General features: G+C 44.7%; 1 protein-coding gene across 1 annotated transcript in view; it reads left to right on the top strand.

Annotated features, from left to right (window-relative positions):
* The window catches only part of LOC311122325 (EEF1A lysine methyltransferase 4-like), a gene marked incomplete at its 3' end in the record, with an annotated part of 173,499 nt that overhangs the window by 126,091 nt on the left and 34,127 nt on the right, over nt 1–13,281 (top strand). The window contains exon 3 of the mRNA XM_084196702.1: nt 8,558–8,844. Within this exon, the coding sequence (XP_084052828.1) occupies nt 8,558–8,844 (287 nt within the window). The remainder of the gene's footprint in view (nt 1–8,557; nt 8,845–13,281) is intronic.

Raw genomic sequence — 13,281 nt, 5'->3', positions numbered from 1 at the left:
TTGATTAATCTAGATTCCATTTCTATGGTCACATCACATTTTACACTAGTTAATATACCGATAGGTCTATGTTCAGAGATATTTACACGTGACATTCTCTTTATTTAGTCAACATGGCGTTCCTTATGAGAGGAACTAGTAAATCGCTCGCAATTCACATGGCAATAAAACTTGACATTCTAATTTAAGAATAGAAAGAGATCCCTTTATTTTCATTCAAGGTGTTTCAAGTCACTGATTCAAAAATGGAATTGACCTTGTCTGGTATTCTGGTAGTCACACACCACTAGTGTAGTTACAGTAGATGGTATAACCCGCTGGTAGGCATGTATCAGATGAAAGGGGTTCTCCACTAGACTGGTATTTCACACCGCCGGTCACGAGACGAGACGGGATTAGTGTCAAACAACACTGAGGAAACCACCTCCATGTTTGGCCAACTAGCAAGCACCGAGCAGTACCCCTTCAACAGTGGCAACCCCCTCCCCTAGTGCATGCATGCTTTCACACACACACACACACACGCACACGCACACACACACACACACACACACACACAAAATCATCCTACCACTGGTGCACCTTCCAGGGTGTGTGTGTGTCCACACTCTACAGTCCCACGACTACATAAGACTAGGGCTCATCTTTTCCATCACACACACACACAGACACACAGGTAGAGGCAATGTGACAGGTCAAACTTTAATGCTGTACTCTGGTTCCTTGGTTAATCCCGTTAGGATGTGCAGGAGATCAGGAGATTCACACACAGACGCTCCCAGCTGGAGGAAAGTCTATTAGACAGGGTCCGTACAGACTGGATGGACAGACACACACACACACGCTTGGAAACCCCTGTGTGCCCTTTGCCCTTTGCTCACCACCCACACATACACCCCTGCGGCGCTCTCTCTACTTGCATGTCCTGGATGCCAAAAACTTGCACTTGTTGCCTTGGCAGCAGCGTGTGTGTGTGTGTGTGTGTGTAAAGGTCAGGGGTCGCGGTGGGTGCCAGCTGATGTCAGAGAACGAACGGGAGCAATGTCCTTGACGACTTTAATCGTCGTGACAACCCCCAGGAATGAGCTATCATGCGACACCCCTTCCTCCGCTCCTTTTCCCGTCATTGAAAACACACACACACACACACAGCGTCAGCAGGAGGAACCCTTTGGAAACAATGTGTGGTATGTGTTGTGGAGCATTGGGACCTGAGGAGGGGGGCCTAGATGAGTCCTTACCCACCCTAAGGAGCACCAAACCAGGGCATAAAGAGAGACCACAGAGCCCTTAGGACAGGCGAACGGACACACGGACGGACAGACAGCCCACACATCCATCAAATCGACCCATCAGAATTAGAAAGATGTAAAGCAGTATGGTTCAATCAGAGGGCTAACTGTAGCTATTAGCTGTCCCGTCCCTCCAGGTCGTCACACTATGAAAGTGCCTTTCTTTGGTAGTCCTCTTTGTGTTTCCATAACAGGTGGTCCTGTATGGCTCAGTTGGTAGAGCATGGCGCTTGAAACGCCAGGATTGTGGGTTCGATTCCCGGGGCCACCCACACGTAAAATGTATGCACACATGTCTGTAAGTCGTTTAGGATAAAAGTGTCTGCTAAATGGCATTTATAGGTCAGTCATATCAAACTGACTGCAGCAAGAGACTAACTAAGACTGTCTCTTTTAAATTTGCCATTTAGCAGATGCTCTTATCCAAAGCGATTTATAGTCATGTGTGCATACATTTTACACACAGGTGTTCCCGGTAATTGAACCCACTATCCTGGTGTTGCAAGCGCCATGCTCTACCAACTGAGCTACATGACTGTAGCCTCTTCTGTGCTTCACACTGGACTCTATAGAGACATCATAAACAATTATATCAATCAATCCATTTTTATAAAGCACTTTTTTACATCAGCAGTTGTCACAGAGTGCTTTACAGATACCCAGCCTCAAACCCAAAGAACAAGCAATGTAGAGGAAGAAGCACAGTGGCACACACACACTGAGACAGACACACACACACACAGACACACACACACAGACAGACACACACACACAGACACACACAGACACACACACACAGACAGACACAGAGACACACACACACACAGACAGACACACACACACAGACAGACACACACACACAGAGACACACACACAGACACACACACACAGACAGACACACACTTTTCCTCGCTCTCTCTATGACTTTTCATCTCACCCTTTCTCTTTCCTCTCTGCCTACCTAGTACATCCCCCCTTCATCTGTCTCTCAAACGACGACCAGTCCCACGTTATAATAATCATGACCAGTCCCATCCTCAAACGTTATAATAATCATGACCAGTCCCATCCTCAAACGTTATAATAATCATGACCAGTACCACCCTCTTGCTTGCTCTCTAATGGCTCCATCCTCTGTATAAGGGTTGTGGTCAATTCCATTTCAATTCCTGTAATGTCAGAAAGTACACTGAAATTACAATTGTCTTCAATGCTTTTCAGTTAGGAAAATGTTGAATTGGATTTGGTTATACTTTCTGAATTGACTGGAATTGAAATGGAATCAACCCCAACCCTGCTTTGTATACTGCACTTATATTAGATAGAACTGAGTTCAGGAGAGAGAAGGCATCCATTAAGTTCACCACCACACCACAGGTTGCGTTATAGAGGGCTTGGTCCACCACAGGTTGAGTTATAGAGGGCTTGGTCCACCACAGGTTGAGTTATAGAGGGCCTGGTCCACCACAGGTTGAGTTATAGAGGGCTTGGTCCACCACAGGTTGAGTTATAGAGGGCCTGGTCCACCACAGGTTGAGTTATAGAGGGCCTGGTCCACCACAGGTTGAGTTATAGAGGGCCTGGTCCACCACAGGTTGAGTTATAGAGGGCTTGGTCCACCACAGGTTGAGTTATAGAGGGCCTGGTCCACCACAGGTTGAGTTATAGAGGGCCTGGTCCATCACGGGTTGAGTTATAGAGGGCCTGGTCCCCCACAGGTTGAGTTATAGAGGGCCTGGTCCACCACAGGTTGAGTTATAGAGGGCTTGGTCCACCACAGGTTGAGTTATAGAGGGCTTGGTCCACCACAGGTTGAGTTATAGAGGGCCTGGTCCACCACAGGTTGTGTTATAGAGGGCCTGGTCCCCCACAGGTTGAGTTATAGAGGGCTTGGTCCACCACAGGTTGTGTTATAGAGGGCCTGGTCCACCACAGGTTGAGTTATAGAGGGCCTGGTCCCCCACAGGTTGTGTTATAGAGGGCCTGGTCCCCCACAGGTTGAGTTATAGAGGGCCTGGTCCCCCACAGGTTGTGTTATAGAGGGCCTGGTCCACCACAGGTTGAGTTATAGAGGGCCTGGTCCCCCACAGGTTGTGTTATAGAGGGCTTGGTCCACCACAGGTTGTGTTATAGAGGGCCTAGTATAAGTGCCTGTTTGAAATGTGAGGGTGATAACGAGATCAGCAATTAAAACATACACACTCTCTTTTACACACACACACACCAGTTCTCTGGAAGGCAGTGTGTAATTAGTTGTAGAATTGAGGTTATATCAGGTACAGGTTTAAAATGGAGGTGCAGATTCCAATGTGCTACCTGAACCAGCAGTGCCAACTCCCTCCTCTGGCACACACACACACACACACACACACACACACACACACACACACACACACACACACACACACAGAGACACACAGACACACACACACACACACACACACACACACACACACACACACACACAGACACACACACAGACACACAGACACACACACACACACACACACACACACACCAGACAGACAGTGTGTGCCCCCAGAGCTGAACCCCCTAGTGTTCCCTTATCGCTGCTAGTAGACTTTGTGCTGTTTGTTCAGTTCAATGCAGTCAGCCTAGTCCTTCACTCCCCTTCCTGTAACACAGCTTCACTCTTTACCCTCTGTTTACCTCTGTCACACAACCTCTTGCTCTCTCTCCCTCTCACACAGACACTTTCTTTCTCTCTCTCTCTCTCATTTCACTGTCTGCCCCACCAACCTATCAGATCAGATGCCCCCCACGCCCTTCCATAGCCCCAGGAGGGGAGAGCCTAACTTAATTGATAAACATGGCCTTGTTCCCAGTGCATTCGTAGCGTTAAAATCATCGTTAGAGCCTTCTTACGATGTATCTTTACTAGTCAAGGTGTTTCCCAGAGCCTTCATTGGAATCATTCACAGAAGATCTCCACTTAACATAGAATCGAGATGTTTAGGCTATCTGGCTTACTGTGACTGCCGATAACTTCAGAACGAATTTGACTACAAAGACAAAGTTGCCAAAGTATTTGCAAAGAAAATTATGCTTCAAGTTAAAACCGAGTTGACCGCATTAAAAGATACATAGGCTACATGGGCCTATTTAGGCTATTTCATTCATATTGAAATATATTTAATGTTCAATCAATTGAGTTCTATTTTGCCACTAGGCTACTGTCTGTAATTTTTACCTCAATGTGTTTCATGATGTGTGACAACATGTGCGGAATGATGTGCCCAATCTGTGATTTAGTGCATTATTATTGGGGAAGCATAATAATCCGCCTCAAAAGCCTATTTGCAGCCATAGGTGGTAATATCTCCCTACGAGCTGATCCGTCGTCAGTATTTTGGAATAATTTGAATGTTAAGGTAAGATTTGAATGGAGAAAGCTGATCCAATAGCAGACTGCTTTTCTTTCGATCCTATCAGTGTTGACACGTTGTCTAACGACGCACTGCGAACATTCTCTCTACGTGCTTGTTTGGGAAACACTCTTAAAAAGTTGACTGGTAAATAATGATACATCTGGTATGATCATCATAATGCTTAAAGGGATACTTCAGGATTTTGGCAATGAGGCCCTTTATCTATATCTCCAGAGTCAGATAAACTTGTCGATACCATTTTTATGTCTGCGTGCTGTTTGAAGGAAGTTGCTCGCCAAAGTACCTCTAACTTTCTTCATACTGGACACATAAAAATGGTATCCACGAGTTCATCTGACTCGAGGGAAGTAGATAAAGGGCCTAGATCTTTAGATGATCCGTCCCGGAGTGGCCTCCCCTGCCTGTAATGAAGCCATCAATCATTCTGCGTCAGTATGGTGCAGTCAAACGTGTGTGTGTGTGTGTGTGTGTGTGTATATGTCTTTAAAGACCCAATGCAGCCGTTTTATCTCAATATAAAATCAATTCTGAGTAACAATTAAGTACCTTACTCTAATAGTTTTCCATTAAAATGGTCAAAAATAGCCTTTTCTCAAGCAAGCATTTTGATAGGACTGTCGGGGAGTGGTCTGAGTGGGGAGGGGGAGGGATATCTAATCTGAAAACTAGCTCTTATTGGCAGAGAGGTTTGGAACTCTCTTTGATATTGGTGTATATTAACTTATACCGCCTGGTGATGTCACCAAGCAGGCCAAAACTCCACCATGCAAAACCTTCCGAAAAGAAGGTCCTGTGTATATTGTATTTTCAACCAGCAACCATCAGGAAGTAACACTGATCAAATTTCTTCACTCTTTTACAGTGTTAGTTTCATCAGCTGTTGTACAACATGATGTAAAACACAGAAAAAAATATGTTTTGACTGCACTGGGCCTTCAAAGGATTTTAGTAAACAGGTGACATGGCCAAAGTGCAGAAACAGTGTGTCAGGGATTATTTTAGAAATTGTGAGTCATGGATTCTTTAACGGACTTTAAGGTAGTGTGTGTGTGACACCTTTTGGCTAATGTGTGCGCCAATGATTATTTAAAGCACTTTAGGTGTGTGTGTGTTCAATTAAGGGGATGTCTTTCTGGCTGAAGTTGTAGTAGGAAGACCGTTAGAGAGATCATTCACTCTCTTATTTTGGAAAAGCCATATCTCAGACTGCTTAATCTTTTATTTTTATTGGCCAGTCTGAGACATTGTCAGCATCCCTCTTCACTGTTGACGTTGAGACTGGTGTTTTGCGGGTACTATTTAATGAAGCTGCCACTTGAGGACCTGTGAGGCGTCTGTTTCTCAAACTAGACACTAATGTATTTGTCCTCTTGCTCAGTTGTGCACCGGGGCCTCCCACTCCTCTTTCTATTCTGGTTAGAGCCAGTTTGCGCTGTTCTGTGAAGGGAGTAGTACACAGCATTGTACGAGATCTTCAGTTTCTTGGCAATTTCTCGCATGGAATAGCCTTCATTTCACAGAACAAGAATAGATTGACGAGTTTCAGAAGAAAGTTATTTGTTTCTGGCCATTTTGAGCCTGTAATCGAACCCACAATTGCTGATGCTCCAGATACTCAACTGGTCTCAAGAAGGCCAGTTTTATTGCTTCTTTAATCAGCACAACCGTTTTCAGCTGTGCTAATATAATTGCAAAAGGGTTTTCTAATGATCAATTAGCCTTTTAAAATAATAAACTTGTATTAGCAAACACAACGTGCCATTGGAACACAGGACTGATGGTTGCTGAAAATGGGCCTCTGTACACCTATGTAGATATTCCATAAAAAATCAGCCATTTCCAGCTACAATAGCCATTTACAACATTAACAATGTCTACACTGTATTTCTGATCAATTGGATGTTATTTAAATGGACAAAAAAATTGCTTTTCTTTTGAAAACAAGGACATTTCTAAGTGACCCCAAACTTTTGAACGGTAGTGTACATACATACAGTGAAGGAAAAAAGTATTTGATCCCCTGCTGATTTTTTACGTTTGCCCACTGACAAAGAAATGATCAGTCTATAATTGTAATGGTAGGTTTATTTGAACAGTGAGAGACAGAATAACAACAAAAAAATCCAGAAAAACCATGTCAAAAATGTAATAAATTGATTTGCATTTTATTGAGGGAAATAAGTATTTGACCCCCTCTCAATCAGAAAGATTTCTGGCTCCCATGTGTCTTTTATACAGGCAACGAGCTGAGATTAGGAGCACACTCTTAAAGGGAATGCTCCTAATCTCAGTTTGTTACCTGTATAAAAGACACCTGTCCACAGAAGCAATCAATCAATCAGATTCCAAACTCTCCACCATGGCCAAGACCAAAGAGCTCTCCAAGGATGTCAGGGACAAGATTGTAGACCTACACAAGGCTGGAATGGGCTACAAGACCATCGCCAAGCAGCTTGGTGAGAAGGTGACAACAGTTGGTGCGATTATTCGCAAATGGAAGAAACACAAAAGAACTGTCAATCTCCCTCGGCCTGGGGCTCCATGTAAGATCTCACCTCGTGGAGTTGCAATGATCATGAGAACGGTGAGGAATCAGCCCAGAACTACACGGGAGGATCTCATCAATGATCTCAAGGCAGCTGGGACCATAGTCACCAAGAAAACAATTGGTAACACACTACGCTGTGAAGGACTGAAATCCTGCAGCGCCCGCAAGGTCCCCCTGCTCACGAAAGCACATATACATGCCCGTCTGAAGTTTGCCAATGAACATCTGAATGATTCAGAGGAGAACTGGGTGAAAGTGTTGTGGTCAGATGAGACCGAAATGGAGCTCTTTGGCATCAACTCAACTCGCCGTGTTTGGAGGAGGAGGAATACTGCCTATGACCCCAAGAACACCATCCCCACCGTCAAACATGGAGGTGGAAACATTATGCTTTGGGGGTGTTTTTCTGCTAAGGGGACAGGATAACTTCACAGCTTCAAAGGGACGATGGACGGGGCCATGTACCGTCAAATCTTGGGTGAGAACCTCCTTCCCTCAGCCAGTGCATTGAAAATGGGTCGTGGATGGGTATTCCAGCATGACAATGACCCAAAACACACGGCTAAGGCAAGAAAGGAGTGGCTCAAGAAGAAGCACATTAAGGTCCTGGAGTGGCCTAGCCAGTCTCCAGACCTTAATCCCATAGAAAATCTGTGGAGGGAGCTGAAGGTTCGAGTTGCCAAACGTCAGCCTCGAAACCTTAATGACTTGGAGAAGATCTGCATAGAGGAGTGGGACAAAATCCCTCCTAAGATGTGTGCAAACCTGGTGGTTAACTACAAGAAACATCTGACCTCTGTGATTGCCAACAAGGGTTTTGCCACCAAGTACTAAGTCATGTTTTGCAGAGGGGTCAAATACTTATTTCCCTCATTAAAATGCAAATCAATTCATAACATTTTTGACATGCGTTTTTCTGGATTTTTTTGTTGTTATTCTGTCTCTCACTGTTCAAATAAACCTACCATTAAAGTTATAGACTGATCATGTCTTTGTCAGTGGGCAAATGTACAAAACCAGCAGGGCATCAAATACTTTTTTCCCTCACTGTACACATGATCATGGATTGATACATACTAGTGATGTGTTGACTGAACGCGTGTTTCTAATCAACCTACAGTGATGTCATTGATTATCTTTCCTTTCGTCTTCAGGCCAACGTGACAGTGTGGTTTATGACTGCTCACGTTTCCATGGCGTTGTATTGATTAGGCATTACTGATCAGGAAATGTACGATCCTCTCCTCTTCTCTTCTCCTTTCTCTTTCTCCTCCCCGCCCCTCCTCTCCTCTCCTCACCTCTCCTAGGTTGTGGTAACAGCTCTATGAGCAGTGACATGTATGACGCTGGCTACCGCTCCATCACCAACATAGACTACTCCTCTGTGTGCATCGACACCATGAGTGCCAGGCATGATGCCACATGCCCAGGCATGACCTGGCATCAGATGGACGCGCGCCAGCTCTCCTTCACGGATGCCTCATACGACGTGGTCCTGGAGAAGGGCACCCTGGACGCCATGCTGGTGGAGGAGAAGGACCCCTGGAAGGTGTCCTCAGAGACTGCCTGTCTCATTGACCAGGTACTCAGGGAGGTAAGAGGAAGTATACACGTGCACATGCACACACAGACACACACACTCTGTTTGTTTTTAGCAGAGACCTGAATCATTGGCCTGTCTGTTCAGACAGCAGGCGAATTAAAGGAGGATGAAACGGACGACTGGTGGACAGATGGGAAGATGGTCTCTCTCTCTCCTCTTTTAGAAAAACTCCATCTGAAGTCAGTCACTCACAGGGCCTGTTATAATGGTTATAATGCTGCAGCTGTTTCCAACTGGTTATAATGCTGCAGCTGTTTCCAACTGGTTATAATGCTGCTCTCTTCCTCTCTCACCTCCTCTCTCACCTCCTCTCTCAGCTCCTCTCTTACCTCCTCTCTCAGCTCCTCTCTCACCTCCTCTCTCACCTCCTCTCTCAGCTGCTCTCTCACCTCTTCTCTCACCTCCTCTCTCACCTCCTCTCTCAGCTCCTCTCTCACCTCCTCTCTCACCTCCTCTCTCAGCTCCTCTCTCACCTCCTCTCTCAACTCCTCCCTCACCTCCCTACTCTACTCCTGCTACGTCCCTCTGAGTTGTGTTAGCATTGTGTGTGTGTGTGTGTGTGTGTGTGTGTGTGTCTTCATGTGTGGTGTGTTATTGTAGCAGGGTTAGGGAAGGTGCAGTGCACTTTCTCAACTCCCCTCAACATTGTTGACCCGGTCTGTCTCTTCCCTCTGCAGAGGCACAGCTGTCACGATTCAACCCAAATGCGTGTGTGTGTGCTTGTGAGAGCTTGGTAATGAGTGTGTATACTCCTGTGTGTGTGTTTTATTGTGTATATACATGGTGGTGGGAGTGTGTTTTGTTTGGGGGGCTGTATAGAATCTGCTTTGATCATAGTGGAACACAAACACCCCTCTCAAAAAGAGGGGATGATGGGGGGGGGGGGGGGGGGGGGGGGGGGGGGGGAGAGAAAGGGAGGGAGTGAAAGATTTAGGGAGAGAGGTGGACATTGTCGAAGAGGGGAGACGTGCACCAGAATTGGAAGAGTGAAACTATGTGACAGAGGATGCAGACAGAGAGAAAGAGAGAAAGAAAGAGAGAGCGAGTAGGAGACAGAAACCAAAACTGACAAAAAGCTAATGAGCAGTGCGCCGGTGTGATAGGGAGGGGAGGAAGGTAGCGAGGGAGGGAGGAAGCGGAGCACACTTTCATCTAGAGTCTGTTTTGAGAATGTTTCATCATAAAAGCAAAAATAATATTAAAGCAAGTGGTTGAAAAAATAGGAAACTCACAAAATGGTGTCAGCAAGAGAGCGGGCAAAACAGAGTAAACTGTAGCAACACAGGAGAGAGAAAGTTAAACAGTAGACTGTAGCAACACAGGAGAGAGAAAGTTAATCAGGAGACTGTAGCAACACAGGAGAGAGAAAGTTAATCAGTAGACTGTAGCAACACAGGAGAGAGAAAGTTAATCAGGAGACTGTAGCAACACAGGAGAGGTAAACAGTAGACTGTAGCAACACAGGAGAGAGAGAGTTAAACAGTTGACTGTAGCAACACAGGAGAGTTAAACAATAGACTGTAGCAACACAGGAGAGAGAGAGTTAAACAGTAGACTGTAGCAACACAGGAGAGAGAGAGTTAAACAGTTGACTGTAGCAACACAGGAGAGTTAAACAATAGACTGTAGCAACACAGGAGAGAGAGAGTTAAACAGGAGACTGTAGCAACACAGGAGAGGTAAACAGTAGACTGTAGCAACACAGGAGAGAGAGAGTTAAACAGTAGACTGTAGAAACACAGGAGAGAGAGTGTTAAACAGTAGACTGTAGCAACACAGGAGAGTTAAACAGTAGACTGCAGCAACACAGGAGAGAGAGAGAGAGTTCAACAGTAGACTGTAGAAACACAGGAGAGAGAGAGAGTTCAACAGTAGACTGTAGCAACACAGGAGAGTTAAACAGTAGACTGTAGCAACACAGGAGATAGTTAAACAGTAGACTGCAGCAACACAGGAGAGAGAGAGTTAAACAGTAGACTGTAGCAACACAGGAGATAGTTAAACAGCAGACTGTAGCAACACAGGAGAGATAAAGTTAATCAGTAGACTGTAGCAACACAGGAGAGTTAAACAGTAGACTGTAGCAACACAGGAGAGAGAGAGATAGTTAAACAGTAGACTGTAGAAACACAGGAGAGAGAGTGTTAAACAGTAGACTGTAGCAACACAGGAGAGTTAAACAGTAGACTGCAGCAACACAGGAGAGAGAGAGAGAGTTCAACAGTAGACTGTAGAAACACAGGAGAGAGAGAGAGTTCAACAGTAGACTGTAGCAACACAGGAGAGTTAAACAGTAGACTGTAGCAACATAGGAGAGTTAAACAGTAGACTGTAGCAACACAGGAGATAGTTAAACAGTAGACTGCAGCAACACAGGAGAGAGAGAGTTAAACAGTAGACTGTAGCAACACAGGAGATAGTTAAACAGCAGACTGTAGCAACACAGGAGAGATAAAGTTAATCAGTAGACTGTAGCAACACAGGAGAGTTAAACAGAAGACTGTAGCAACACAGGAGAGTTAAACAGTAGACTGTAGCAACACAGGAGAGAGAGAGTTAAACAGTAAACTGTAACAACACAGGAGAGAGTTAAACAGTAGACTGTAGCAACACAGGAGAGAGTTAAACAGTAGACTGTAGCAACATAGGAGAGAGAGAGTTAAACAGTAGACTGTAGCAACACGGGAGAGAGAGAGTTAAACAGTAGACTGTAGCAACACAGGAGAGAGTTAAACAGTAGACTGTAGCAACATAGGAGAGAGAGAGTTAAACAGTAGACTGTAGCAACACAGGAGCGTTAAACAGTAGACTGTAGCAACACAGGAGAGAGTTAAACAGTAGACTGTAACAACACAGGAGAGAGAGAGTTAAACAGTAGACTGTAACAACACAGGAGAGAGAGAGTTAAACAGTAGACTGTATCAACACAGGAGAGAGAGAGTTAAACAGTAGACTGTAGCAACACGGGAGAGAGAGAGTTAAACAGTAGACTGTAGCAACACAGGAGAGAGAGAGTTAAACAGTAGACTGTATCAACACAGGAGAGAGAGAGTTAAACAGTAGACTGTAGCAACACAGGAGAGAGAGAGTTAAACAGTAGACTGTATCAACACAGGAGAGAGTTAAACAGTAGACTGTATCAACACAGGAGAGAGAGAGTTAAACAGTAGACTGTAGCAACACAGGAGAGAGAGAGTTAAACAGTAGACTGTATCAACACAGGAGAGAGAGAGTTAAACAGTAGACTGTAGCAACACAGGAGAGAGAGAGTTAAACAGTAGACTGTATCAACACAGGAGAGAGAGAGTTAAACAGTAGACTGTAGCAACACGGGAGAGAGAGAGTTAAACAGTAGACTGTAGCAACATAGGAGAGAGAGAGTTAAACAGTAGACTGTAGCAACGCATGAGAGTTAAACAGTAGACTGTAGCAACATAGGAGAGAGAGAGTTAAACAGGAGACTGTAGCAACACAGGAGAGAGTTAAACAGTAGACTGTAGCAACACAGGAGAGAGAGAGTTAAACAGGAGACTGTAGCAACACAGGAGAGTTAAACAGTAGACTGTAGCAACACAGGAGAGAATTAAACAGTAGAATGTAGCAACACAGGAGAGAATTAAACAGTAGACTGTAGCAACACAGGAGAGAGAGAGTTAAACAGTAGACTGTAGCAACACAGGAGAGAATTAAACAGTAGACTGTAGCAACACAGGAGAGAGAGAGTTAAACAGTTGACTGTAGCAACACAGGAGAGTTAAACAGTAGACTGTAGCAACACAGGAGAGAGAGAGTTAAACAGTAGATTGTAGCAACACAGGAGAGAGAGAGTTAAACAGTAGATTGTAGCAACACAGGAGAGAGAGAGTTAAACAGTAGACTGTAGCAACACGGGAGAGAGAGAGTTAAACAGTAGACTGTAGCAACACAGGAGAGAGAGAGTTAAACAGTAGACTGTAGCAACACGGGAGAGAGAGAGTTAAACAGTAGACTGCAGCAACACAGGAGAGAGAGTGAGGCGGAGGGAGCAAGAGCGATGAAAAGGGAGAAAGAGGTGGAATAGAGAGAAAACCATGCTGTTCCAATAGTCTTAACCAGCTTCAGCTCCTCATCTCCCTCCCTCCCTTCATAACCACTGGTGGAACAACATGACTGAAACATATCAACCCTTAGTGAGTTTCACCTATAGTAGTTTTGAAGTAAATTAGACGAAGAAAGGAAGCAATTTTAGACATGTAACATAACTAGTTTATATTTTGATCCACTATGAGGAGGCTGATAACCATCCCCTAACCATATCACAACCATCCTACAACCATGGATATGGGTGTGAGAAAGATACAAAGAGGGAGAAACACACAGGTGGTTTATGGAATGTACCAGAACATATTTATGGAATGTACCAGAACATATTTATGGAATGTACCAGAA

Source organism: Coregonus lavaretus, assembly GCF_964263955.1.
Source record: "Coregonus lavaretus genome assembly, contig: HAP1_SCAFFOLD_463, whole genome shotgun sequence".
Taxonomy (NCBI): domain Eukaryota; kingdom Metazoa; phylum Chordata; class Actinopteri; order Salmoniformes; family Salmonidae; genus Coregonus; species Coregonus lavaretus.
The sequence above is the reverse complement of the archived record's forward strand: the minus strand, read 5'-3'. Positions and strand labels throughout refer to the sequence as shown.